The sequence below is a fragment of the Apiotrichum porosum genome, assembly GCF_003942205.1.
Source record: "Apiotrichum porosum strain DSM 27194 chromosome Unknown scaffold_11, whole genome shotgun sequence".
Lineage (NCBI taxonomy): Eukaryota > Fungi > Basidiomycota > Tremellomycetes > Trichosporonales > Trichosporonaceae > Apiotrichum > Apiotrichum porosum.
In genome coordinates, this window is record NW_021167118.1 from 802120 (window position 1) to 829049 (window position 26930).

At 56.7% G+C, this 26930-nt stretch overlaps 14 protein-coding genes and 1 non-coding gene across 15 annotated transcripts; 10 read left to right on the top strand and 5 right to left on the bottom strand.

Annotated features, from left to right (window-relative positions):
* Positions 1-405: 405 nt before the first annotated feature.
* On the top strand, positions 406-1425 carry EHS24_001918 (uncharacterized protein; the record flags this gene model as incomplete). The annotated part of the gene is made up of 1 exon (XM_028617676.1): positions 406-1425. The coding sequence occupies one exon, from the start codon at positions 406-408 to the stop codon at positions 1423-1425; it is 1020 nt and encodes a 339-aa protein (XP_028474139.1).
* A 324-nt stretch (positions 1426-1749) lies between these two features.
* On the top strand, positions 1750-2748 carry EHS24_001919 (uncharacterized protein; the record flags this gene model as incomplete). The annotated part of the gene is made up of 1 exon (XM_028617677.1): positions 1750-2748. One exon carries the CDS (start codon positions 1750-1752, stop codon positions 2746-2748), a length of 999 nt encoding a protein of 332 aa, XP_028474140.1.
* Positions 2749-4885: 2137 nt separating this feature from the next.
* On the top strand, positions 4886-6082 carry EHS24_001920 (uncharacterized protein; the record flags this gene model as incomplete). The annotated part of the gene is made up of 1 exon (XM_028617678.1): positions 4886-6082. The coding sequence occupies one exon, from the start codon at positions 4886-4888 to the stop codon at positions 6080-6082; it is 1197 nt and encodes a 398-aa protein (XP_028474141.1).
* Positions 6083-7396: 1314 nt separating this feature from the next.
* EHS24_001921 (uncharacterized protein) lies at positions 7397-9129 on the top strand (the record flags this gene model as incomplete). Its single annotated transcript, XM_028617679.1, has 2 exons — positions 7397-7553; positions 8768-9129. 2 exons carry the CDS (start codon positions 7397-7399, stop codon positions 9127-9129), a joined length of 519 nt encoding a protein of 172 aa, XP_028474142.1.
* A 216-nt stretch (positions 9130-9345) lies between these two features.
* On the top strand, positions 9346-9960 carry EHS24_001922 (uncharacterized protein; the record flags this gene model as incomplete). The annotated part of the gene is made up of 1 exon (XM_028617680.1): positions 9346-9960. One exon carries the CDS (start codon positions 9346-9348, stop codon positions 9958-9960), a length of 615 nt encoding a protein of 204 aa, XP_028474143.1.
* A 152-nt stretch (positions 9961-10112) lies between these two features.
* EHS24_001923 (uncharacterized protein) lies at positions 10113-12035 on the top strand (the record flags this gene model as incomplete). Its single annotated transcript, XM_028617681.1, has 6 exons — positions 10113-10253; positions 10302-11229; positions 11334-11370; positions 11658-11711; positions 11777-11906; positions 11961-12035. The coding sequence occupies 6 exons, from the start codon at positions 10113-10115 to the stop codon at positions 12033-12035; spliced, it is 1365 nt and encodes a 454-aa protein (XP_028474144.1).
* A 491-nt stretch (positions 12036-12526) lies between these two features.
* Positions 12527-13386, bottom strand: EHS24_001924 (uncharacterized protein; the record flags this gene model as incomplete). Its single annotated transcript, XM_028617682.1, has 5 exons — positions 12527-12619; positions 12735-12910; positions 12961-13086; positions 13124-13208; positions 13264-13386. 5 exons carry the CDS (start codon positions 13384-13386, stop codon positions 12527-12529), a joined length of 603 nt encoding a protein of 200 aa, XP_028474145.1.
* A 367-nt stretch (positions 13387-13753) lies between these two features.
* EHS24_001925 (uncharacterized protein) lies at positions 13754-15326 on the bottom strand (the record flags this gene model as incomplete). Its single annotated transcript, XM_028617683.1, has 7 exons — positions 13754-13867; positions 13910-14047; positions 14090-14380; positions 14419-14897; positions 14944-14987; positions 15026-15138; positions 15180-15326. 7 exons carry the CDS (start codon positions 15324-15326, stop codon positions 13754-13756), a joined length of 1326 nt encoding a protein of 441 aa, XP_028474146.1.
* A 582-nt stretch (positions 15327-15908) lies between these two features.
* On the top strand, positions 15909-17728 carry EHS24_001926 (uncharacterized protein; the record flags this gene model as incomplete). Its single annotated transcript, XM_028617684.1, has 5 exons — positions 15909-16265; positions 16308-16541; positions 16589-16735; positions 16775-17061; positions 17113-17728. 5 exons carry the CDS (start codon positions 15909-15911, stop codon positions 17726-17728), a joined length of 1641 nt encoding a protein of 546 aa, XP_028474147.1.
* Positions 17729-17928: 200 nt separating this feature from the next.
* Positions 17929-18029, top strand: EHS24_001927. The gene has a single exon. It is a non-coding gene; the product is annotated as a tRNA-Val (tRNA).
* A 266-nt stretch (positions 18030-18295) lies between these two features.
* EHS24_001928 (uncharacterized protein) lies at positions 18296-20137 on the bottom strand (the record flags this gene model as incomplete). The annotated part of the gene is made up of 8 exons (XM_028617685.1): positions 18296-18453; positions 18507-18708; positions 18748-18950; positions 18988-19113; positions 19150-19645; positions 19684-19847; positions 19895-19908; positions 19956-20137. The coding sequence occupies 8 exons, from the start codon at positions 20135-20137 to the stop codon at positions 18296-18298; spliced, it is 1545 nt and encodes a 514-aa protein (XP_028474148.1).
* A 715-nt stretch (positions 20138-20852) lies between these two features.
* Positions 20853-22079, top strand: EHS24_001929 (uncharacterized protein; the record flags this gene model as incomplete). The annotated part of the gene is made up of 1 exon (XM_028617686.1): positions 20853-22079. One exon carries the CDS (start codon positions 20853-20855, stop codon positions 22077-22079), a length of 1227 nt encoding a protein of 408 aa, XP_028474149.1.
* A 110-nt stretch (positions 22080-22189) lies between these two features.
* EHS24_001930 (uncharacterized protein) lies at positions 22190-23335 on the bottom strand (the record flags this gene model as incomplete). Its single annotated transcript, XM_028617687.1, has 4 exons — positions 22190-22674; positions 22716-22965; positions 23007-23211; positions 23280-23335. The coding sequence occupies 4 exons, from the start codon at positions 23333-23335 to the stop codon at positions 22190-22192; spliced, it is 996 nt and encodes a 331-aa protein (XP_028474150.1).
* A 301-nt stretch (positions 23336-23636) lies between these two features.
* Positions 23637-24524, bottom strand: EHS24_001931 (uncharacterized protein; the record flags this gene model as incomplete). Its single annotated transcript, XM_028617688.1, has 4 exons — positions 23637-23641; positions 23828-24000; positions 24040-24233; positions 24312-24524. 4 exons carry the CDS (start codon positions 24522-24524, stop codon positions 23637-23639), a joined length of 585 nt encoding a protein of 194 aa, XP_028474151.1.
* An 858-nt stretch (positions 24525-25382) lies between these two features.
* On the top strand, positions 25383-26891 carry EHS24_001932 (uncharacterized protein; the record flags this gene model as incomplete). Its single annotated transcript, XM_028617689.1, has 1 exon — positions 25383-26891. The coding sequence occupies one exon, from the start codon at positions 25383-25385 to the stop codon at positions 26889-26891; it is 1509 nt and encodes a 502-aa protein (XP_028474152.1).
* Between the last annotated feature and the right edge of the window lie 39 nt (positions 26892-26930).

Here is a 26930-nt window from a genome sequence, read left to right on the forward strand (position 1 = left end):
ATGGTCTTCAACCGACCGGCTGTTGCGCATCGCAGATCGCCGATGAAGACCGATGACCTCCACGGACGATGACGTAATGTTGTTTGTGTGGCATCCAACGGCTGCAAGTAGTTGTGAATGTCGCTTCCTAAGTTCCTGTCTCGATGATGAACACCCCGTTCCAGTGTCTGTGCATCTTTATATATGTGCTTGTGAGTCTGTGTTATTGTGCCCAAATTTCGTGGGGATTGTCGGTGTGGTGGGCGAGTACTGCGCGGATCCACGTCCTGCCGTTGCCTTCCCTCGACTTCTCTCCTGTCATTCACATACAACCACACTTCTTGGTGTTACATTCAACCCATCTTGACAATCTTGTGTCCAATGGACAAACACACTATCCTCCTCGAGCCACCCGTGACACCTCCCATGCCGCCCCTAACCCCTCCGGCGTTCTCCCACCGCACGTCGGACACACAACAGCCGGTGCGACTTGACCATACGGCCTTCCCTCACCTCCTCGACCTCATTGTAACCTATGCCGACTACAGCACTCTTCTCAAGTTCCGGCAAGCCTCCGGTCATACCAAGAACCTTGCTGAGGCTCGAATCATGCATCACCTCTTCATGAACACTGCCCGGGGAACTGAGTCGGTCCTGGGCAACATTCCTGATATCTTCTGGAAACACAAGCCACAGTCAAGAGCCATGGTCCACATCATCGATCTGGAGGGGCTACCCCATTATCCACTTCCGAACAACCTCGATCGTATCCAACGTCGTCTCACTTCCATGAGCAATCTGGACGTCCTCAGGATACACAACTTCCATTCCGACCTCTTTGACGCCATTGTCGCTCCCCGGGTCGTGGTGTGCTTCACCTCGACGCCCAACTTTTGGCCCGTGTGCTCCATGATCAACCTACCACGGTTCATACACGGCTGTGAGAAACTTGTCGTCAACCTGTCCTGCACTCGCCGCATACAGTGCATTGAGACTTTGGTCCCGCAAAGCCACATGCCACCCAGCGTCAACGAGGTCGTATTCTTCCTCCACCCAGAGTCTGCGATCGATTACCGACGGTTACCATTCCCACTTGACGCGCACTACGAGGCACTCTCCGACTTTCTCAACGCTACCTTGGTGAACCGTCTTTTTGTTGACATCCTTTGTCACCTTGTGGCGCTCTACTTTCGCCGAGGTCTCAAAATCAAAGTCGTCGGCCTGTTCGAGCTCTCGCGGGATGCGTTCTGGCAACCCGCCCTGGACCCCCAAGCGATCGCCTTGAAGTTTACGCAGCTTGTGCTCCGCAGTGGAAACCTTCTAGGCTGGGGCATAAACTATCAAGAAAGTGCTGTGGAGAGCCTTTCCTTTATGTCTGCCGAGGCGTACTGCGCGGAGGTCGGCTACGAAACCTTCCTCTTGGATACCGTCGAGACTGTCCAGTGACTGCTAGACTGAGAGCATGATTTCGAGATACCTTATCCCCCTGGCGCCCCCCCTTCCTCCTTGTATTGCACCATTATCCGCATACTCTCGTGTTATGGTCACAGTTACGTCTGTAGCGGTATGAAAGCCTGACTGAGCTTTTCACATGGGTGGGACGGCCACAGCACAGAGCCACACAAACCTCCGACAGATATTCCGCGGATTACCCCGTCCATCCGCCATCAGTCACAACGGACCGCTCCGATGACGACTGCTTGTTCGTCTCGCCACCCAACCTCTTTAAACCATCACCGCTCGATAGCCAGACAGTGACCTTAGACAATAATGTCGGGCCAGCCCGCCCTTCTCCAGCATGACATGTTCCCAGGCATCTTTGACTGCATTCTCGACTACGCTTCCCGAGATGTCCTCTTCGCGTTTCGGGCGACGTGTCGCACCAACCGGGATCGCGTCGACGCACGGATTTCCAGACACCTCTCCCTGTGGCTTATAGACGACAGCACGATGCTCTCGACTCCCGGCGACCAGCGAGTACCTGCGCTACGCTCTCCTGGTCCAGGAGAGGACCCCAAGGCCGCTTCGATAGCTCGACGGAGGGCCCTGGGGCTCACCCGGATCCTCGATTACAACCTCGAACCGCACTTTGCAAGCCTCCCAGATCAAGAGACCATGGATGGGCTCTGCAATGTTCAGACAGTGCGACACTGGAGTGGCCATACGAGACAAACATACCCGATCTCGTTCCCGACGTACATCGAGTTTGTCAACATGCACTGCCGGGCGGAGATCTGGGCAGGTCAGATGCGCTGGCGGCAGCCGCCTGAGTGCGAGGCGGAGCTGGCACAGGAGGGTGTACGCCGCTGGATTGTCAACGCACGGTATCAGACACGCGACACTGGACTGGCTTCTGCCATCATACAACTCGTGGTACAGCCGGCCGCTGCGGAGACCTTGCGTGAGATGGTCATCCTCGTCACCGAGCACTCGTATGGCGGGTACAAACGATCGCACGACGCTCCGCCTCCACCACCACAGTACGGAATGTTGCAAAGTGTCATCGAGCGCATTGCTTCGACACTCCCGAACATCCAGTATACGCTCGTCCTGGACGACAAGTTTAACCCCGTGTGGTTTGGGCTTCCCGAGGAGACCTCACCAGAGCAGTTCCGGACCGCGGTCGCACAAGCTGTGCTGAATGAGGTCAGTCGCGACAAGACCGAATCAGAGCTCCTCCGTGCCATGGACGCTTTCCAGCTCATGTCGCTGGAAGAGTACCAAAGTCACGTTGGCAATCAGCAGTTCGAGCTTCAGACTCTGGGGTGAGCTATTCACATGCTTCCCAATGTATCAATAACCTCATTTCCTCCTGATGAGCGGACTACCCCGTGGCCCATTCCGTGTCCCGCTCGCTTGCTTGACTTCACCGCCTGCTAAGCCCGCCGCGTTCTCATACAGCGGTCTTCATTGACCCCCACACCCGTGCAAGGCCCGGACTAACCGTCACCACAAGCGACAAGCTACAAGGGTAGACAAGCGGCGGCTGTGTGTCAGGTAATACCAATGAAGATGGTTTGCCATGGGTGGTGTCACTAGCGTCAAACGTCTCCTCGCCACAACGCGTCACGCCTCTGCACCCGCCCCTTTGAGTTCCCCTTATCTGTCGGTATACGGCTATCTGATCTCAGTTTCTCAGTTTGCAAGACGAAAATGCACGGCGCTCGGACTCGCCGCCGCGGCCAAAGCTGCACGCTTATGAGGCTGAACTCCAGTTTGCAGTTTGATCGGAACCGCCACTGGCGCTCGAAACGGCGACTCTCAGACCTCCTCGGCAAATGAGGCCACGCGTTAGAGTACTACAGTGCGGTCAATAACATCACCTTTGGCGTTCGGTGTCAGCCAAGAGGTACTGGTCGTCAGCCAGACCGACTAGCGGGATGGGGCTGCGATGACAAGACGTCACGAGCGCGGTCGATCGCGCAGTGCCTGTCCTTTCTTACTGCAAAGGCTTGGGCTAATTAATTACCGGCGGACCTGCCGTATACAAATGTCTACAAACCGACAGACCGGCAACCACCGCCCCCCCTCGTCCCAGGGCTCGAGATAGTGAGGCGTATCAGCCCTGTGATCCTGTGAGCCGCGGCCATGACCGATTTTGGTTTGATCCTTGGCCTTGTGCTTACTGTGCCCAGAAACTCCTTATTCCCTGCCGCCAAGTGGCTGAGGTGGCTGAGGCTCGCGGGGATTCCATTCGCCGTGACCTTCTATCCAGCACACTCCGCATGCTCCCGAGCTGCCGATAGGCTGCATAATCTGCCAAAATACCGCATGCTTATACTGGGGGGTCAGTTCTCTATGGTCAGTCCTTGGAGAACTATGCGACGACCAGTAAACGAAGCCGGTGACCAAGGGAAACCCGTCCAAAACGCGTCCGTCCACCCTACAGCACACTCTGTCTTCTTCAAGAGCCGGCCGATGGGGGTGACCCTCAATTGGCCCTGATGCGCACTACGCTTTGCTGATCTAGACTGCACATGGTTAGCCGGCATCGTCTATCAAGGTACACGGGGGTACTACACGATCGCCAAAGCAGCCCGGTGTAGCTGAGATGAGGCTGAATGGAGACCATGGATACCCCGAGGTCTGCAGAAAGAAACCAACCACCCGATCCCTTCGTGACGTCGTCCTCTATATTTCACGTGACGTCGCTCGTCAAATACGACGCGCACACGGAGCAAGACCAGTTGCTTCATTATAAACTGAGGAGTGTCCGCCTCAATCGGGCCGAAAGGGAGGCGCAATTCTCTCGCTCCACGACTGGTGTCAGCAGCTTCTGCGGCCTCAGCCGCCCCCGAGCGGACCACGAGTCATAAATGCTTGCGCCAACGACGCCACTTGAGTTGGAGCGGAGTGCATGAGTAGAACACGCATTTGCGAGTGTGTTCAGCGGTGCGTGTATAGGAGGCTGCTCGTCGTCTCCGGTGAGGACGGGGGATGCGTCGGTCGCTACCCATACTTATCCGACTGCTGATATGCTCACCCGTCACCGCCGGCTGCGGCTGTGCATTCGAACCCACCGGCCACCGGGGCCATCACCGGTGCTTCGAAACGCAACCCACCATGACGGATATGTGCGGCCGAGGCGCCAAATCCCTCACTCTGGCCACGTCTCGGAAGGGTGTGGGCCAGTGCCACACGTGCCGAGAACGTGTTGACACCCCATTGCTACCCCCCGCCACTTTAGCCACCCCCTTGTGGCGTTCGGTGGTCCATGCTTCCACAGGCGCAGTCGGGGTCGGCGGCGCGTGATGTTGCTGCTGTGATGCATGGACGTACGCTTAATGAATTGCGCGACGCGCCACTCGCCTGTCCTCATATGGCTACTGTCCTCTCTCACTTGCGCATTACACACACTCTCACACCACTTCACACCACCACCCCCAACACCAACACCACTCGCGACATGCTCGACACGACGCCCGGCCGGTCCAGTTGTATAGACCATACTGTTTTCCCCCACATCCTCGACCACATCATCGAGGTCTCCGACCCCGCGGACCTTCACCAGCTCCGTGCCACCTCTCGAGCGTTCCGTGAGCGCATCGACAGCCTCTATTACGACCACCTGGCAGTTTACACGACCTCCCGGCGAGGCTCGCTCCCTGAACTCCCAGAGGTGGACGAGTACGGCGCGTGCGGCGAGTACTGCGTCAAGATCAATGTGGTCGAGCTGGACTCGCCCTCCAGTTCCTCCTCGCTCCCCAAGCTTGCCGTTGCCGAGCTCAAGGTTGTCGAGGTTCCCTCCAGTCCCAAGTCGGTGCGCTCTTCAATTTCCACCTCCACAAGACCACAGCTGCGCGACGTCCATGGCAGGCGTATCCCTGGCCTCTGTTGGGAGGACGAAGACGCGACTCTCGCTGAGCGTGAGACGATGATTAATCATCTCGCCACTGTCCGTGTTCTCGACTATCACTCTCGCGTTGACCTCGCCACTGTGGACGCCGAAATGGCAGAGGCTTTGACTGGCCTTCAGGTGGTTCGCAGGTTCGAACCCACCGCCCCAGTCCTTCCCGCTCCCAAGATTATCGACTTCGCGTTCCTTACCCCGCACCAAGGTTCCCATGCCCACGCAGACTCTTCGATTTCAAGAAGCCCATGCCAATGTCCGTCCGCGTTCACGTTTGACGTACCTGCCGGCGCCAAGACGTCTGTCACCAACGTCTTCTACAGCCCCCGCCGTGTGCCCATGCACAGCTTCCTGCAACTCGGCTACTGTCCCGACAATAGCCACGCTGTCATCAAATACATTCCCCGACCCGACCGTACAGGCTGTGCACCAACACCATCGTGTGTCGGCTGCAAGCTCCCCAAGCTCGGTATGCTCCATCACCTGATTGAGGAACTCGCGTTCCGCGTACCCTCTGTTACGCACACACTCGTGGGCATGGACGAGATTGACCGTGCCCTGCTCGGTTTGCCACCCAACACCACGAATGAGGAGATGCAGCAACACCTGGTGGCGGCGGTGCAGGAAGAGTGCTCGATCCTCTTTCCGCAAGAGGTCGCCATGCGGGTGCCGGACACCATTACCTTCCTCACCCTTGCCGAGTATCAGGCGCAGATGTCTCCTGTCGAGTATGCCCTGGAGACTGAGCAGTGACCGCGTCACTTGCTGCCATACCACCCCCATCATAATAGATTCCCCCGTTGTCACTTAGTTGAGCTTTCAGTGCTCTGTGTATACTTCTAGTTGTAGTGCTTTAATGCTATACCCCCTTGCCTCAGTCTCACTGCGCCACTGCTGTGTCAATGAAGCTCGAGAGACTCACAAAACAAACAACTGAGTGGCAAATAGTGGGGACCCACATAGTTCAACTCCAATTACGTCAGTGACGCTGAGAAATACCAGACCAGCGCTCGCTCATTTTCGCTTTCTAGCATTCTCTCTTCGTCTGTCTCCTGTTCACAACCATGTCTTCCTCCAGCAAGGAGCTGGTCACTCTCGACTATGACCGGTTCCCACATTTCTTGGAGTCGGTAATTGATTATGGGGACCGCGCATGTCTCCTGGCGCTGCGCCGCGTCTCAAGCCACTGCCAGGAGATGGTAGACGCACGGCTCTTTCGCGATATCATTCTCTTGACGGAAATCACCCAGGCCTCAGACACGTACACCATCGTATCTCCCGAGGGTCCTCTTCCACTTTTAGGGACGCTTGTTCCCGAGAATGGACAGTATGGCCAGGGAGCTGATCGGCACGGGGATCAGGAAGTCCATCCGTTGGACCCATTGCGAGCCTTGCGTAGACACACCAGGGTCGTCGAGTATCGCCCCAAGTTCTACAAGCGACATCCCACCCTGCCTCTTCGGCAGCAAGGGGCAGGCAGGAGCGTCCAGCACAATGGTTTACCTGAAACTTGGTGTGTAACGTTGCGCAACCGGTTGTCCAACTTGATTGCTGACCGGACGCGACAGCGAGCTCAGTGCTCAGTACAATGGCGGTGGCGGGGGCGCCAGCGCCTGCGGGCCGCGACCAGCGGCTTCACAGATAGCACGCGGTTCACTAGATAGCTCGCATACTTTGCCGAGCGGCACATTCCGCTGCCCCCAAGTCGGGCCGTTTCATGCCAAGGTGGCGACCGATACAGGTGACGCAGACCACACGGGTAACGACACCACTAAGGCCCGAGTTGTACACAATGCCAACAAAGTCACGGCGGCGTTGACCAACGTTCGCGTGGTGCGACGCCTCAGCGACACTTATCACGTCGACACGGTCCCAGCACCCGCCATTGTGGACCTCGTGCTCATAACCCCTCGGCGAGGGTGGCGCGCGTTGCCGCCCGTGGCTGTAGCCGCGTTACCGACTGGTACACAAAAGGGTGTCATCAGCGTGCACTATCATCTGGAGCTCCCACGCCTCTGCGACGTCCGCGTCTCTGTCGCTGAATACCGGCCCACTGAGGAGGTAGTCATGATATTTACGGAGACGCGCCGGCCGCTTGCCCCGCCGTTGCATCGCTTTGACGAGATTCCTCGGCTGGGTTTCCTCCGCCCGTTTGCCAGCATCGCAGCCAACCTCCTCGACGGCACCCCTCGCGTCACCATTGTCGGCCTCGAGAATGTCAATCGTGAGCTCGTGCATCTTCCATTACGGGATGGGACGGAGGAAGCCTTTGTCGCTGCGGCAGTGATTGAGCTACGGCGCCTCGCCGAAGTCAGAGGAACACCAATCGCGTCTGGACACCAGCTCCGAGTTGTCACCCGAAGGGAGTACGCCGCAGAGATCGGAGAGGACGAGTTTGCTCTTGAGACGAGATGCGCTTCCGAGGTGTTGGACTATATTGATCCAGACGTGCACTAGGTTCGTTCATCCAGCTCGTTGCATGCTCCTCGGAGACCTCTCGGGATGACGTTTGATCAAGGTTGGTACCCAATTCTGGGCGTGAAACTCGGCGGATTTGGGAGAGCTTCCTTACTTTGCACACGGACCCCGTTGACTGACTCTGTGTGCATTGTCCACGAGTCGCCATCAAAGCCATCACTCGCACTCCACTCTTGCACACTCGCTCTTCTCTCTTCACTGTTCATTCGCTTTCACCATGCCTTACAGAACCATGCTTGTCCTGCCACCTCACCTCTCACTCCTTGGACGCACGCGACCGTTTACGATAAGCGACTTCCTCTGCCCCCCACGACGTGCACCTGAGGTGGCTGGAGGCGTTACGCCGCCGACTATAGATCACACCGCCTATCCGGCCATTGTCCACACGATCCTCTCGCATGCCTCGCATGACGTTCTCCTGGCATTCCGCAAGACGTCTCATTTTTGGCAGAGAAAGGTCGATGAGCTCATGTTCCGCCACATTGTCGTCCAGCGGTCACCGAGTACTGGTACTTTGGAGCTGGTATCAACTCGCGGCCGATTGCCTGGGATGCAGTTTCTCGACCCATCAGTCACTGAGCTGGAGAAGACGGTCTGGCGACGGCGAGTGGCCGCGTACAGCCACATCGTGTCCTCCGATTTCTGTTACACCAACGACGGCAGGAAGGCGAAGACCGAGCAACAGCGCCTCCTGCGGGCTGTCTTGTCGACTCCCGTGGCGAGGAGGTATGGCGGAGGAGACTTGGTGACACGCGGAACCAAGCTTGTGGACTTTGCCAGACGGACGGACACGGGTTGGACGTGGGGGAACAGGATCAATGGCTTTTTGGCCCAACACATGGCTAAGACGTGGGTCTTGCAACATCCCTTACGACCTCGACGTGGGAGTCACTGCTGGCGTGCACGAGCGTGTAACCCATAGTCCAGAAGGCTGTCACTTTGTGTACGTCTTCACTCCAGAGAAGGCTCTGCGCAAGCACTCGTCGACCCTCCGACAGCCCGACGGGTATCTCGGCATTCTCGCCCCAGCTATTGAGTCCATTCGGCGGTCACGCACTATCTACCCTCGCAGTAGGCAGCAGTTGACACTGGTCGGTATCGAGGGTATCCCTGTACACCTGATGGGGCTGCACACTGGTACAACGTACGAGGAGGCTTTGGTTCATATCCGCAACGCAATCAGGTCGCGGTCGCCATCAAAACCCAAGAACACATTTATGGCCATCGGTTTCCAAACACTGGACGAGAGACGTGCCACACTTGGTGTGGAAGAGTTTTTGCTTGAGACAGAGTACCTCCAGTGCTGGGAACGTGCCACATGAGCTCAGTAGACATTTTGAAAGCTATGTACAATGTGTTACAAGCCCTGGCTTCTTTTAAGGACACCCGCGCCCCATCAGTCGCACTTTCACACAACTTGTGGTCAGTGATGGGGGATGTGGGAATGTGGAACAGTCTGGTTTTCTCTCACGCAAGACGATAAAGTGTCTGCCTCTCTTCTACCCCTCTATACAGCTCCAATCATCCACTACTCGCCAATGGCTCACCTTCCGAAACCACCTTGTACACGCATGACGCTTCGGGAACGTCGCAAGGCATTCCAGTCGGCGGTAAACACCAAGGCTCGCAAGCTGCATGGTCGCTTCCTGCAGGCGACCGGTGGTCCAGCAGTCCGTGGTCACCGTCTGAAAGCGATGCAGCGCCGCGTTCTCAAGCGGCTGCAAACTCTTGGTGACTGCAAAGGAGTAGAGAGCCCAAACGCCCAAACCCCGTCCACCGTCAAGCTGTCCACCCGAGCGAGGAGGCGAACCAATGTCTCCCCCAGCAGCCAGAAGGAAGTCTTGAAGTCGCGTAACAAATCCCCCGCCCCGATGGCCATTGCCGCCCCAGTCACGCGTAATCCCCTGCAACACCCCCCGCACCCAGCACGGTCAGCATGCCCAGCACGGTCAGCACGCCCAGCACGTACAGCACTCCCAGCACTCCCAGCACTCCCAGCACGCCCCTTCTATCACAAGGCCAATGCAAACGGTTATGGATGGACGAGGGATGATTCTGTGTTCCAGTTGAAACTGGGAGGCTTTGCGACCTCGACGCGCATTGCTGAGCGGATCCTTGCTGGATCAGGCGGCCTTGCCGTTGACGGAGGTTGACTGGACCGACGATCGTCGGTTTCAGCGGTGGCACATTCTCCTTCCCTTGCTCGAGCGCGACAAACAAACACACGCGTACACACGTCAACTATGCACCCTCTTCATCTTCACACTTTACATCCATCCATATCCATTCCATTCCCTCATTCAACATGCCCAAAAAGAACAAGACCAAGACCAAGGGCAAGACCAAGGCCATCCGACGCATCCTTTCCGACGACGAGGGGATGGATGTGGACGACACACCACCCCGAGTCCCTGGCACCTCGCCGTTGGAGCAGCTTCCTCGTCATGTGCGTCGACCCCACCTTCCTCGCTGACAGGACTAGATACTCTACCAGATTCACTTTGCATCCCCAACCAAGTCCCTTCCTGCCACGTCCAAGACCATCTTTGAAGCCTTCCGCCCTGACAACCTACCTGTCGCTGAAACGGGTGCATGGGTGGCGCACCTCGTCACCAAGTTTATCACGGACAAGCTGTGCGAGTCAAAGCCGGACCGCACTGTCTTCATTCTCGACCTGCACTTTGCCCGGAACGTCCACACCATCCGCCATGCGCTCTCAATTCTCCATAAGAAGCCAGGCAACCGCTTCTATACAATCACCAACGGCCCGTGTGATCCCAGCCCATACCTCATGATCGCCCAAAAGACACTCCCCGTGGACTTTGTCCACACCCTCTACCACACCTTCCCTCCCAACCCACAAGCCATGACCGCCACTGTCCGTAAGCTAGCTGGCAAGTACACCAGAGACGAACCACTCGTCAAGGCGCTCCTCGACTGCGGTGCCGATCCGCGTGTCCACAAGTCGTTGCACCCTGGGCGCACTGATCCGTTCATCGCGTGGTTCAAACAACAGTACAACTGGGATCCCAAGAACCTCCTTTCCACCGAGTGCACATGTGGCTGGCGGGCACAGCCCAACATGGTCAAGTCTCCCATTCGCAACGGAGTCATGAAGTATCTCCTCGGCAGCACGCCGTCTTTCACTCTTGAACGTTTCATCCCCGAGGCCAAGATTACCAAGATCATGAGCCAGACTGAAGTCGAATCGACCATTCTCAACGTCCATATGCTCCCCAAGACCGCCACCGTTCACCATGTTCCGACTCGCGAGGGCGAAGCGTACTTTGACACATTTGATCGTCTTTCCAAGCTCATTGATGCCGAGTCCACGAAGGAGCCCGACTTCCCTGCGGACAAGCCCACTGCCACCGCCGAGGAGGTCAAGGTCTACCCTACCAAGGTGACACCGTTTGTCGCATGTTTCATTGCCGAATACTTTCACGTCTTCTCCAACGAAATGGCCTAAACTCCCGCATACCTGCATTGTGAGTTTCACTGGACTATGTGTCGCTGACTCTGACAGATAAAACCCACGTCACCAAAACCAGGATATCAGAATCGTGAGTCTTCCCCTCGCTCAACACAACTCGATCCATCGTCTGCTTGGTGATCTGCATGCCATGCCCTGTAATCACCTCCACTACTCCCTTCCCTCCCCATCACGCAATGGTCGTCAAACCATGCGCGTCACGACTCCCCTCCCCCCTCTCCCCTCAAACATGGCTCTGTCGCTGACGTTCCAGATACCACAGCCTTCTGAAGGCTAAATCAAAAAGAGACCTCAGACAGGCTTCAGACAACCGCCGTTATTGTCCCTGTGTGCAATGCATATCATGATGTGAATTAGTCAGGTTGACCTTCACTTCCGAGCTGGTAGCAGTGATGAAGAATGTGGCTTGCAGTGAGCACAAGTGTTAGTACCCGCTGGTCCTCGCTACAAACTGGCTTGCAGGAACCCACTCCCAGTCCTGCTCTTGACGGTCAGTACCGTCCCTCCCGCGGCGTTGGTGGCTGTGAACAGCTCGGACCTGAGGGACGTCTTGTTGTGATGTGGCAAAGCGTTCGGCCCGTCTTGGTCTCCGTAATGGCTAAGCCTGTCAGTTCAGGAGTTCTAGCGCGTAAGGCTCTGGCGCCGGCTCGTTCTCCTTAGGGCCACGCTTTACGCTTTGCTGCGGCCCCAGCATACTGGAGAATCTCGACTCCCGACGAGTCCGTGGAACTGTAGTCGGACTGCGAGTGGACGTCAGCAGCGTGTGGGGGTGGAGGTGTGGGGACGAGTGTATCCCTGAGGATGAACGCTGCGGATGGGCCTGGCACAGCTACGGATGGCGCCGGATCATGTCCTGCGATCGACCTGCACTTACACCACTAAGGGGGAGGAAGCTGGGTGAGCTTGAGGTTGCGGGCCGGTACAGGTAAGCACAAGGTCGGGGTGGATTGGAATGGAGGGTTTGACTGGTTGGAGAGTGTTTGGTGACCCAATAGCGGGACTGCGTTGCTCGACATGGCGGCGATGGCAAAGAGAAGGTCAAAGCAAGGTGGTGCTGGGTAATGTTGCTGCCGGGTGGGGCACAGCTTCCGTGCTTGGCATCTCAGTCATGTAACCAGATAACCGACGGTGCCGACGACGATAGCATCAACGCATAAAAGAATCGTGGCATGCATGTATACGCCCGTTAATACTACTAACGAAACTGACCAAAGAGTAGCCTCGGTCTACTTGTCCTCTTCGTTCTCGATCTCGTCGAAGCAGACGCAGACGGCAGCGATGAGGCTCGGGTCAACGCCCGGCGCGACTGTGACGTGGTACTGCGATTGATGTCAGCCGGGGTCCAGCAGCACGTCATTGCATCGCCTCGGCATCTCGATTGTTTGGGTCTCGGTCATGATACCAGGGGATGTAGAGCAGCAGATAGGTACTTACAGTCTGCTTGTCGGCAGCCATGTCCGCAACAGTGATAACCTTGCGCGAGATATGGGCGAGGTTGGTGCCATCTGACAAAGTAATGTTGGCCGAGGTGCCGAACATGTCACCGCGGAGCTCGATGGTGCGCTCCTTGTCCTCGTGGTCGAGGAAGGCTCCCTTGAGCTTGGAACCCGCTGAGAATCTACGTCAGCGCCATTTCAGCGCCCTTGCACACTGCACTCACTGCTCCACTTATTCTTGACGGTGAGAATCTCCTTGCCGTGCTCGCCCTCACAGACAATGGTCTTGTGGATGGCAATCATCTTGTCCGCCATGTTGTAGAGCATCTTTCCCTGCGCGTCGTACATGTCTCGGACATCAGCAACGCGACGAGAACGGATACTCACACTTGCGGTCGTGGATCGACATGGTCTTGCCCTTGACCTTGAGCACGCTCTGGTTGTTGGACGCATCCTTGATCGAAAAGTCGTCCTGAGGATGTCAGTCCAGCTTCTGTGGGGAGCGTCTCTTGATGCAAGGCACTCACACCACTGAGCGACCAAGCCTTCTCCCGGAGCGTGAGAGTCACGGGTACATTGCGGACCATGTGAGGGTACACAGCGACCGGAGGGTTGACGGGCGCGAGCGTATTGCTGCTCGTGTGGAACATGTCGGTGAGACTGGATGATTGAACTTTGACTGGGGTGGATGGGATGAAGAGAAACAGCAACAACGAGATGCGTGACCTGTGAATGACACTTGAAGCCAATTAATCGTGACGGCAGCCGCCGTGACAGTACTAGCGCGCGCGCGGCAACGACGAGACGCGGCCACTTCCGGATTCATTCCTGCCAAGACAGTGAATGGGGGGCCCCTTTGGCTATGACATCATCCGGTCGCCCACTGCCAGCGACCAGCGGCCAACTGCAACACCCGCCATGGACGTCGAGAGAAGACTGCGTCCTGTCCAAACAACCATCATACACAGCAACAGCATACGTACATAAGATTCAAAGGTATCCACCAGAGACAGACAACTATGCGCTCACAGTAACAGTCGCAACTTGCTCCGCGTGGGAGACTGTGGGCAGTGGCACCTTCGCCAATTTGGCGTCCTCCACGGCCTTGCGCTCTGCCCAGACATCCTTGATCTACCAGGTCAGCATATTCCAAATACAGACCATCTTGCTCACATTGTATCCGTAAATCCATCCCCCTTCCTCTCCACCCTTCCAGTTGCGCTTGATGACCTCGCTAACGTGTTCGTCGGGCGGAAGAGTTTGGGATTTGACGTCCTTGACGTTGTCGAGACCGCGGTCGAGGACCTCGTACTGAATCGTCAGTACCATGTTTGACAGCTAGCAGCAACTCACAAGTCCTTCGTAGCGGGGACTACGAATCGAATCGAATAGGTCCAGTGCGTATGTTGTGGACTTGCCCTTCTCTTGAGCATACTCGAGAGCATGCTTCAAGATGTATGCGTCCTCAAATGCAAAGGCAGCACCAGAACCAAATGCTCCAGACAAGGGGTGGGCAGCATCGCCAATGAGGACAATACGGCCATTGGAGGTGACCGACCCCAGAAGACGTGGGCCGCCAAAAATGGCAAACTCGAGCCACTCGTCCGGCGCGTCGATAACGGCTCGGATCGTGTCACAGTATCCCTGGTCATAAGCTTTGTGACAGTCGCTGATGGACTTACCTCGTAGTGGGGCACCACACGGTCCTTTGTCACAGTTCGACCCCAGGAGACCTTGGAGCCGTACTCCTCATCCTCAATGGCACGGGTTGCAATCTCAAACAGCCCGTTGTCCAGAGGACACGTGTAAACGTGCGTGGTTGGTGTATGCCAGAAGACGCTTGCCTTTGGGACATCGGGGATATGTGCGACCTTCTCTTGCGGGATCAGGACGCGGTATGCCACCTTGCCAGTGTACGACAAGTGGTGGTCGGGGAAGATGTGCTGCCTAACGGCAGACCGGATACCATCCGCTCCGACCACCAAGTCAAAAGGGCCGGCGGTGATCGAGTCGGTGAATGTGAGGAACACACCCTTGTCGGTTTCGGCGATGGAGGCGAGCTTCTTCGAGAGTTGGATAAGACCTTTGGGAAGGCGCGACAGGAGGGCATTCTGAAGCTTGTACCGCTCAATCCTGGAACGGGGAGGTTTGTCGGTGTGGCCTGAAGGTTCAGTCCTGGAGGCATCATATGCTCAGCTGATACTCACCAGTGTGGACAGATTCGGCGAGGAGCTCGCCGGTGCGACCGTTGCTGTGCCTGTTAGACCAGAAGAGCAAACCAAGATTTACCGATGCTGTGAGTCTACAACGCCTTTCTCAGAGCGGCTGGTAAACTGCTCCAAGGCATCTGCGGCTTCAAGATCTTGAAGCAGTCGCCATGTGTTGTCGTTGATGCTGATTCCCTACACATCAGACGGCTGTTGCTTGCCCGTTTCAAACTCACTGCTCCGACCTCACGCAACTCGCGCGCCTGGTCGAAAACTTGCACCTCGACATTGTCCAGACGGCGGAACTGAATGGTGGTTGCCAAACCACCTGGGCCCGCCCCAACAATGGCGACCTTGAGTTTGGGTGAGGTTGCAATGGGCATGGTGTAGTAGAAACGGTGCGGCTTGGGGACACGAGACCAACCGACTTCCACCCACGATATTCATGTCAGCGTGTCCTCGGCCGTCGGACATCTCCTATCGTCCTTCATTCTTACACCACCCATTGTTCTCATGCCTATGTAAGCCGGTTCCTCACCCGTAGTCTAGTGCGCGTGCTCGAGTAGAGTGCTCGGTTGCCCAAATGGTGTGCTTCTGTGGCGGTGATGTCCAACTTGCCGAAATGCGGGGCCCCACGGCAACTTAAGATGTCTGTTGTCGCCATCCGCCCCTTCGATGTTGCAACAGTGGGCGTTTTCACACGCCCACCTTTTACTGTTGCTTCCATCGCTTACCGTCCATCGTGTGCAATATGGTGACATTGTTGACCTTCTTCAAGCCATTTTCCGACAATGACCTCGTCATTGTCCACATCGGGGACTCCGGACATGTGCGGCCAGCGGCTCATGCTAAGCGTTGAGTAATCATGGCCGCGGAGAGGAGACGTTCGTTACGTTCGGCTTGATACATGTCCTCCTCTCCCATCTGGCAGTCTTCCCCATCTTCCTCTCAATTCCCTACCGGCCATGTCGTACCACACATTCGACCACCCTATCCGCAGCGTCGCGGTAGTTGGCTCTGGCGCATCTGGCACTCCGGCAGCTCGTCACCTCCGCGACGCAGGGCTCGATGTTACAGTCTTTGAGCGTCAGCCCACCGCCGGTGGAATCTGGAACTGGAGCCCAGAAATCACCAAGCCTCTGTCTGTACCAACCCCGCCTCCTTCCAGAGGCGCATTCTTCCCTTCGATTCCGGCTGAGCTTGGCTCGGAGCCGCAGACGGCAATCAAGGAGGACGCAGACGGCGACCTGAGGCACCGGTTCTCGCCACCAAACCCGGTCTACTGGTCGCTCTCGAACAATGTGCCCACCTCGACCATGGCAGTGAGTTGATGGAGCTTGACATGCGCTAACCTCCAGTTCAAGGACTTTCCCTACCCGCCCGGTACGGCCGAGAACATCCCACACCAGGAGCTTGCTGGCTACCTGAAATCGTATTCCGAACACTTCGAGCTCGACAAGATTACATCTTACAACACAAGGGTTGAGAAGGCGGTCAAGGTTCTGGGAACGGAGTCCACTCCACCCAAATGGCGCCTGACGCTTCGCAAGCTGGAATCAGAGGGCACAGACAAGGCCAAGGAGACCTTTTGGGTTCAGGTGGGTGCAGGCTTTGGTAGTGTGCAGAGCGCGCTGACCACGTACAGGACTTTGACGCACTGGTCGTCGCCACTGGCCACTATAACGCTCCCTTCATTCCCAACATTGAGGGGTCTTCCGAGTGGGCAGCCCAATGGCCTACTCGTGTCCTGCACTCGAGCGGCTACCGCAAGCCAGACCCATTCACCGGCAAGGTGAGAACATGCATTAGAAGGAAATCACTGACCAGTTAGAATGTTCTCATCATCGGTATCGGTACCAGTGGTATCGACATTGCCCGTGACCTTGCAACCGTGGCCAACAAGGTGTACCTGGTGGGAAGGAACAAAACTGTCGGGCCCGACGCGTATAAGACCCAGCGCAAGTTCCAGCGCTACATGGTCCCCAAGAACGGCGAGGCTGTACCCGAGATTAAGCGCTTCCTCCCCCCCACCCCCGGTTCGGATCTCGAGGACGGTCAAATCGAGTTGACGGACGGGAGGATCATCTCCGGTCTGTCTGTGATCATCTTTGCCACTGGGTAGGTGTTGCTTATTCGCCATGGTATGCGCGCTCGCTTACACGCATGTAGATTCCAGTACTCGACTCCCTTCCTCCCCCAGTTCCACCATGACCCTGTGCTTGGCAAACCCGAAGTCGACGACAAAGCAAGGCTTCTTATCACCGACGGCGGCGGTGTTCTCAACCTCTACCGCGACGTCTTCTACGTGCCCGACCCGACCCTCACTTTCCTCGGCCTGAGTGTCAACACCTCGGCATTCTCGTTCTTTGAATACCAGTCCCTGAGCATTGTGCGCGTCTACACTGGCACGGCGCGTCTGCCCGACGAGGCTGGCCGGCGGGCGGCGTACAAGGCACTTGTGGCTCAGACCGGGGAGGGCAAGTTTTCGCACCTCATGAACAAGGACAACGAGCGCAAGTACGTCCGCGAGACGGTCGAGTGGCTCAACCGCGATGCCGAGTGGTCTGGCGCCGACAAGGTTGAGGGTCACACCCCAGAGTGGCTTGCAGCAAGTGACCGCTTGCAGCATTCGCTTCTCCGCAAGTACGGCCTGGATCCCGCCATTGTCCTTGCCGAGATTCAAGCCGAGATTGCGGCTGAAAAGGCAAGGAATGCAGCCGCCGAGCTTCCTGTTGAGGCATCTCCGCAGGTTGCTCCACTCGCAGCCGCTCCTGTGCTTGCCTAGTAGAGTGTTATGCTCCAGATGTAGACGACGATAGACCGTTGATGTCAGCAGCCCTGAATTATGCCGAATTTCGAGCCATAGGTCTTGTTACTCTTCAGTTGTTCTCCACGTAGAGAAGATAACTAGTGATAGGGTCTTGCAGGCGAACTGTAAATTGACAGTATTCGCTGATCATCTACCTCAGCAGCGTCACATTCATCGGCGATTTAGCTCAGTTGGTTAGAGCGTGTGCTTAACACTAGGACTGTTCAACAGTCAAGCGTTGCGCACAAGGTCGGCGGTTCGACCCCGTCAAACGTCATTTTTGGCTTCTCCACCGCGTCCTGGAACACCTTGGACCTCTCCAGAGGCCCAAATTGTCCTTTTTATGGAGCCAGGGAGGGAAGGTAAGAAAGGTAATATATCAATGTAACTTGCCTCAACTGCGAGTTCTGCAATGTGCCACATTCGAGCGAACATGGCTTCATACCCAATTCACGACACTGTACTTGATTCTACCAAACTCGCCATACAAACATCGCCTCCCAACTAACTAGGCATCCCATCAACGACTCCGATTGTCTGGCGTCACGGCTTGTGAAGGTCATCAAAGTTCTTGTCAACGCTGGTCGGAGTCTCGAGGGTGGTGACAACATCAACGTCCTCGTCGCTGACAAAGGAGTCCGCGTCGCCACCCTTGCGCTTGTCGCGCTTGAGGAGGTACAGGATGAGGGTGGTCCAGATGACTGGGTCGTCAGCGCGGCCCTTTCACAGATGGGTATCACATCTAGCGACTTACCGAGAAGGATTTGGAAGACGATGACGGCAGTGAAACCCTTGCGTGCGGCTGGGAAGTCTGTGGTCTTCCAGTAGAAGTTGGGACCGACGGCTTGCACGACGTAGGCAAAATCGTTACCCATGGCAACGAGGAGAGCACGTTTTTCAGTGTCTTGGCTACAGATCTCGTTGATCCAGGATAAGATGAGAGGTCCGGCACCTTGCTAGTTTTGTCAGTTGAGATCCGAAGTGTTCCCACTCACGCCAATGGAAACCAGGTAGTAGAGGGCAAAGTGGCCAGGGATATTATTGTAGAGCGGGAGGACGCGGAGAGGGATAGCGATGGCGAGGGCCGAGGCGGCACCGACGTAAATGAAGGGCCAACGGCGACCACGCAGAGGACCGTCTGACAGCCAAGCGTAAACCAGCGACACCACAATGAAGATACCCGTAGCAGGGAGGGGCACTATTGTCAGCCTCAGTTGCGTGACCAGTGAACCCACGATTGTTGATTTGTGACACAGTGTAGCTGCGACCGGGGACCGGGGCGGGGGTCTTGTTGAAGCTCTTGAGGTAGTAACCCATCGGGTTCTGAGGGTATCCGTTGTTCCAAATGACATAGAGGAAGGCTGGATGTCAGGACAAACACCGCCGCCTGTACTCACGAAGGATGTAGATGTGCCATGTTGAGAAGAGCTTGCGAACCTTTGCCTTTGACCACGGACTACGGCCAGCACGACCAACCTGGTTGAGGCGGGAGATGGCAAGCTGGTGTTGTTCCTCGGTAAGCCACCACTCCTTCTTGTCTTGGAGGGGGATACCGGGGAGGAAGATATAACCGAAGAGCGCAATGGGGATGGTGATGATGGCATCGATGATAAACAGCCAGCGCCAACCCTCCAACCCTCCGACGCCGGAAAGGTTGGTGTAGGCAGCGGCCTGAAGGAAACCGGAAAACATTGTGCCAATCGATCCTGCGAGCCAGAAGATCATAGCACGCTTTCCGATCTCGCGGGGAGTGTACCAGCCACCGATGAGGTAGTGAATGCCGGGGTAGAAGCCAGACTCAAACAGGCCGACGAAGAAACGAAGGGCGTAGAGGGACTTGTAGCTGTTGACCCTGTATGTAGCGAGGGTACAGATACCCCATCCAAGCTCCAGCTGAAGGGTTAGTAACATGGTCATGGAGGACGACTTACAGAAGGAATCACCCAGCGAGGTGACACGCGTGTAAGGATGAGGTTGGAAGGAATCTGGCCGATCACGTAGCCAACTGTCCAGATGGAGGTCGAGGTGACGAGCTGGTTGCCGTACATGGCCAGGTCTTCTTCCATGCCGGACAGGAATGCGTTGTTGACATTGGCTGATAGGAGTTAGTGCCCGATGATTGGTACTGTGACGGAAGCCTACATTGGTCAAGGTTCCTGTACGTCAGCCACACTGCGCCATTTCCCAATATGGTATCACCTACTTGATGAAGTAGCCGAGTGAGGCAAAGGTAAGGAGGAACATGTCAACCTTGGCAAGGAGCTTGCGCTCATCGCGCGGCAAGTCAAACGTGTCCCAGATCTTGCCCTTCCATGTTGTCTTGATGGTCTTGTGGAGGTCGACGGCTTTGCCTCCCTCCAGATCGCTGGAGGCAGAAGTGGACATGGTAGGCAGCGTGTGAGGGGGTTGGTCGTTTCTTCACCCTCAAAGGTTCTCATTTTAGCTGACCTCGCCGAAGCAGATTTCATCTCACTTTCCTCGCTAAGCTCAAAAGACAATGCAGACTCATGACCGGGCCCGCCGATCCGACGCAAGATGTTGCGTCGGCCGCCACGACAATGATGCCACTAGCATCGTTCCGCACGTCAGAGAATGCCACTGGCGTTGGAAGTAGATGCCGTGGGGAAATAACCACAGCCCGAGGGTGACTGCGGTTTCGTCATCGCTCCGTTCATTGTCGCAATCGCATCTATCCCTCAAAGCCTATTGGTACAACCACATGCACCATGGTTCCAGCATTCAAGACCGAGCTTCCGAGGCTGCATGAATGGTCAGGGTGTTCGGAGGAATACTGGAGAAAACCAAGCGAATGCCGAGCCATGACAGTGGCTGTAAATAACCGATGCGCCTTGTGTTGCCAGGAGCACGCCATTTACAGTACAAAAAGCCTACAAGTCACTACAAGTATTGTCTACGGCTGCCCTCAGGACCCGGATCGGTGTCGCCCACATCATGGTTGTCGTGCTTCTGTTGTGACAAAGCAAGCCATATTCCTTTTGGCTGACATAAGCCCCTCCAAGTATGCAGTACGCGACGTCTGTTATATAGACATGTTGCGGTACAGGATTTGAATCACAGACAACCGCACCAACAACTCGCCATGGCTCCCATCGCTACAGACGCTGTTACCGCAGAGGTTCCGGCCACCAACGACATTGCCGAGCTCAAGGCCAAGCTCCAAGGCATCAAACTCAACGACGCGGACATTGTTCTGCCTCCCGACAACACTCTTCGTCGCTACCAGAAGGCCGGCATCGACCTTAGCCAGGGCTACCCGTACTTCCCACCCAAGCCCGACTTCGTCCAGGACGTGTTCAAGGTCCGTGTGGATGCACGTGACAACAAGCCTTACGTCGACCCGGGAAGCCGTGCCGACCCCGAAAAGAAGGCTCTCTTTGCCGCTGCTCAAAAGGTCAACAACCTCACCACCCACATTGGTACTGAGATCATCGGTCTGCAGCTCAAGGACCTTACCGACCAGCAGCGCGATGAGCTCGCCCTCCTCGTAGCTGAGCGCCACATTGTCTTCTTCCGTGACCAGGACCTCTCGCCTCAGAAGCAGAAGGAGATCGGCCTCTACCTCGGTGACGGTCTCGTGGAGACCCATGTCCAGGCTGCCCAGGTCCCGGGTGTCGGTGGCGGCGTGACTCTCATTTGGGAGGACGGTCGCCGTGATGCCTTCCGTAAGGGCCGCTCTTGGCGCGTTCCCTACGGCGGTGGCCAGTTTGGCTGGCACACCGACCTCGTCCACGAGGCTTACCCGCCCGGATACACCCATCTGCACCAGGACACGGTTCCCGAGGTTGGCGGTGACACGCTCTGGGCGTCCGGCTACGCTGCGTACGACAAGTTGTCGCCGGCGTTCAAGAAGCTCATCGACGGTCTCAACGGTATCTACCGCTCGGCTCACAAGTACAAGAACAGCGACGACCCTGACGCCATTCCCGAGCCTGTGCTCCGCACCCACCCCCTGGTCCGCACCCACCCTGTCACTGGGTGGAAGTCGCTTTGGGTCAACCGTGCCATGACCGTCGGCATCGAGGGCTTTGACCAGCCCGAGGCCGACCTGCTCCTCGACTACCTGCACAACATCTACGAACGCAGCACCGACATTCAGCTGCGCTGGCACTGGACTCCCGGCACCAGTGCCATCTGGGACAACCGCTCGACCATCCACACCGTCTCCTACGACTACGACGGCGAGCGTCACGGTACTCGCGTTTCGTCGCTTGCCGAGAAGCCGTACTTCGACCCCACGTCCAAGTCCAAGGCTGAGGCGCTCAAGCACCCCAAGTGGCTCCAGTCGCCCTACGTTGCGTCGTACTAAGAAGAGAAACTGCAGGTTGTAAAGTAGTAGTTGGGTGTAAATGGATGTATGTGTGCGATGCACCAATGATTTGAATACATTTTGCTACCGTGGTCATATACTGCTGTTACCTACTGCCCGACAATCGCCATGTGAACAGCGTTGTAACGGTCACCAACGGGCTTGGCATCGTTGATGAGCACCCTGAGCTCCTTCAGCTCAGCGTCATCGAGGCTGACCCCGTTGGCACCAAAGTTCTCCGCAAGGCGAGAGCTGGACTTGGTACCCGGGATGGGGATGGCGCCCTGGGCAATGACCCAAGCAAGCGCCAGCTGCGACGAGGTACAGCCCTTCTTGGCAGCCAGCTTCTGGAACTCGTCGACAATGCGAAGGTTGCGAGGCATGTTCTCCTTGCTGAAGCGGGGGATGGTGGCACGGACGTCGCCCTCAGGGAAATCCTCGGGGCTGCGGTACTGGCCGGTGAGGATACCCTTGCCGAGGGGAGAGTAGGCGATGATGGTGACGCCAAGCTCACGAGCAGCGTCGATGAGGCCGTTCTCCTCGTGGTCGGTGTACCACGGAGAGTACTCGATCTGAAGGGCGTCGATGTGGGCGACTGCAGGGTCAGCTACGTTCGACGGCTTAGGGGTAGCTCACTGGCACAGGCCTTTCGGAGAGTGGCGGCACTGCATTCACTCAGACCAATGTACTTGGTCTTACCGGCAGTCTTGAGAGCCTGGAGCGCAGGAATAGACTCCTCGAGCGGGGTGTTCGGGTCGATGCGGTGGAGGTAGTAGAGGTCGGGGTACGAGCCGAGGCGCTCCTTGGTGCCCTCAATGTAGGTTGCAATGTGCTCGGCCTTGTTGGTGACACCGCCGAGAGGACCTCCAGTACCGACATCCATACACTGGCTGTAAGCTTGATGTTTTAAACATTTTAACAACTCACGTCCCAACCACACTTGGAAGCGATGAAGACCTTGTCGCGGGTGTTGGTGGCACGGAAAAAGTCGCCAATGAGCTGCTCATTGTGGCCCTTGCCGTAGACGACCGCCGAGTCCCAGAAGGTGCAACCAAGCTCCACAGCCTTGGCCATCGTCTGGTGCGAGACCTTGTCGTCTGCGGGACCGTAGCCCATAGAGAAACCCATGCAGCTGCAATGTGGTGTCAGCGACGGTGATACACATAATCCCCGATGGATGGTGGGCGCAACGCAACTTACCCGAAGCCTGGAGCGGGGACCTCGATGTCCTGGAACTTGACGAGCTTGACAGTCATAGTAAAGAGTATTGAGAGTGTGTGAGTAGTGACGGAAGTAGTGATGGGGATGAAGTTGCCGTCTTTGCCTCGCTTCGCTTTATACCGTTCTTGGCTACGGCACACTCCACCCCTCCTCCACCCCATGACGGTGGAGTTGGTAGGTGGAGGCGGCAACATACGGAACAATCCCGGAGTAAACGGGGAATAAATGCGTCATGATCCAGAGATTGTCCGTCCCACACTCCGTGGCATCACCTGGGGGGCCTGGTGATCACTAGGCGGAGCATCTTCGGAGATTGTCCATAGACACAAATAAACTCTATACTGTTCTTATCCACACTGCCCTTCGCCGACCTCCAACTGCTGCCTCAGCGTCCCGTTGTACATAAATGTGGTGGGCAATTTGTTCTCAGTGAGTGCTCCCTTCTCGGAAAGGCTCTGTTGGATGAGGGGACGTATGTCAGGAGATAGGTGGAGGGTATTGGGGCGAGCGATCGGGAACACACGGACAGGGGATCTGGGTGTGGTAACGGACGTTGGGTGCGGCGTTCTCGACATCACCAATGTGGGCAAACTCTTCCTCCTCGGGGACAGGGGATAGGCCGCGAATGAACCTGGGCGCCATGACGGAGGGTATGTTGGAAGGTCGAGTGGGCATCGTGAGGTTGGTGTCATCCGGGGGACTGGCGATCAGCTTCTCTGGATCAAGACAACTAACTCACTTGGCCTGCGGTTCGCAAACTTGCTTCCCCGCAGCGGGGGCGTACATCGGCAAAGTGGACGCAGTGGAGTTGCCCTCCGCCACCGAACAGTCGTCACCTTTGGACGGGGAGCGTGGACGAGCCCATATGCCACAGACGGTGAAACACTTGCTCGAGGTCCAACCCTTGAACCCGTCCTGTGGTTGACCGCGGCGCTGCCTGTCTTGGGTCCGTTGATACCGATACCACAGTTCGGACAACCCTATCAGTCTCTCTCAACGGACGACACTTACAAGGAATAGGACGCCGATAACCACAATCAAAAGAGCAGGAAAGATAAGCACAGTGCTAAGGACTCCAGCGAGAATGTTGTTCTTCGTTTGGTCCACCATGCGAGAGACCAGAACCACATTGCTGCCGTCGCGGCCCACATTGACCTTGAGCGGCGCATTGGACACGGTACGAAGGATGGTGTGAGCCGTAGCCGAGTGGCAAAAGGGCGCCATGGTCGTTCCAGAATCACGTCGGACTGGTTGGTGTCACGCGTCCACCACCTGTACTGCTTTGATGTTGTTGGAAATGATGTCTGATTTTAAGGACGAGTGTGAAGTTGACGAGCAAGTACAGATGCTGCAGGTGCAGTCTTGCTGGGAGGAACGAAAATGCACCGCCACGGGCATCGCTTCGGATCTTGCTGAGCCCTAATCTCAACACATGTCTGTCCGCTGCCTAGTCGCATGCTGTGAAGAGCTGTTCAGTGACCTCAGCGGCAGACATGCGAATATTGGCGGGCTGTTAGACAAACTCGTGAGAAAATACACCGGCGCCACGGCAGTGGAAGATCGCCTGCGACCCTGTGAGGCCGTGGAAGTAAAGCGCTGATGCCGTGTACGAACCCCATAAGGGGACAAGATGGCCTCTCAGGAGGTGTGTGTTGCACCGCAGATTCAAATCCCACAATCAGGCCCAATGCGGGGTTTATGACCTTGTGTGTAAGGGAACGAGGTGAGGCTGGCCGACTTTCGCCAGCTGGGGACATTGCTTGCAGCAAACGCCATGTAGATGAGAGCTGTGCAATATGTACCGCTACCGCTGAAGACCGGAGAACCGAGTATCATTGCGCACGTCCAGATACATTGTCACGTTGGTGGTTTCCCCGCCATTTGCCACTCGCCACTCACAGGAACCAGCCGGAAGTATATTTTTGACGGATGGTGCCTGGATACCGCGCTCGCGCCGCGTCGAGGCGAGGATTGTTATTGACAACTGTAATCTCCGGTGGTCAACCACGCGTCTCTCACCATTCTCACCATCCATCTCGTCACACCAACAGCGTTGACGCGAGACCACCGCACCACTTGATCATGACCGGATTGGCTCCACTGCGCAAGAGCGCACGCACCAAGGACCGCGAAGAGCGTGCCGCAAAGGGCAAGAAGCCGCGTGTCGACAAACGCGGCCCTCCTCCCCCTTCCCCCAAGCGCAGGAAGCGTGAGCCCAAGGGTCCTTCCATCGACTGCTCCAAGATGCTCCTCGACAGTGCTGCGTATCCTCATATCGTAGAGGCCATCCTCGAGAACGCGTCGTACGAGGTACTCCTCGCGTTTCGCCAGACCAACTCGCAGTTCCAGCAGGCCGCGGACGTCCGTCTCTTCTTCAACGTCACGGCCGCGTTTGACTACGACCACGAGTACGGCAGTGACGACTGTCGGAGCAACCTCACTCTTCCCGCCCGCCTCAACGGTCCTCTTGGACCTCTGCCTGGACTAAAGCCTCTGTTAGCGCCACCCAAGGGCCGTGCGGAGCGCGCCCGTCGCAAGGAGCTTGCGAGCAAGGTTAGAATGGTCGACTACTGGGCACCCCTCGTGGACAAGCAACTGCTCTTGGCCATGGACAACGTCATTCTTTTGCGTCGAGCGCAGACCTACCCTGAATGTCCCATCCGAGCCGCCCACATTGTCGAGTTTATTGAGATCGTCCCTGCCTGTCCGCGATACATGCAGATCGGCAACGTGCCCGACGGCACTTTTCAGTTGACCGTCAACATTGACGTCAACGAGGACTGTCTCCTGCCCACTGTCCTGGCGCCCCATTCTCTCCCCAAGAGCGTGAGAGCCGTCAAGCTCGTGTTCAACACTACGTCAGCGGAACACTACTGGCGTACACACCGCGACGCCACGCCGCCCCAGTGGGGCTTTGGAGGGATGGACGACGCGTTTCACCAAGACCTCTCGTTTGCCGTCCCAATCCGTCCACAGGGTGGCATGTTCCTCGGAGGCGCCCTGGAAGATGGCGGTTCTGAAGAAGAAGAAGATGAAGAAGAAGAAGAAGAACACAGCGACAATGAGAGTGACGGCTTGTTGGCTGCGGCAGGCTACCACGTCGGCGGCGACGACGAGGACGAAGACGGCCCCGATATCTATGACGATTTAGATGACGACGGCGAGGACTTTGATTCGTCCGAAGAGATGGATGAGGATGACGACGGTGGCTGGGGTGTGCCCCATAACGAAGACTATGGCTTCTTCGACGACCGGTTTGGCCTTCTCGAGCCCCTCGTCCGCGGTTTCTGCTACGACCTTGTTGCCCACGCCATCAGAGACGACGTTCCGCGCATGTACCACTTTGTCAACCTCGAGGGACTGCCGCGTGACGCGCTCAACATGACGCCCGACAGCACCGAAGCCGAGGTCCGCGACAAGTTCAAGGAATGTGTCCGCAGGTCCCTCCGTGAGCTGTTCGAGATGACCGAGGACCACGCCACCCTCATCGCGGCGTTCTTCATGGCCGAGTCTCTGGACGATGTGAAGGAGGCCGATGGCGAGGTCATGGCCGAGATGATGATCCATCGCAAGACCAAGTATGACGACTAAGGTAGCACGGTGTTTGCGGCTGGTCCGCGCGCTCCATTG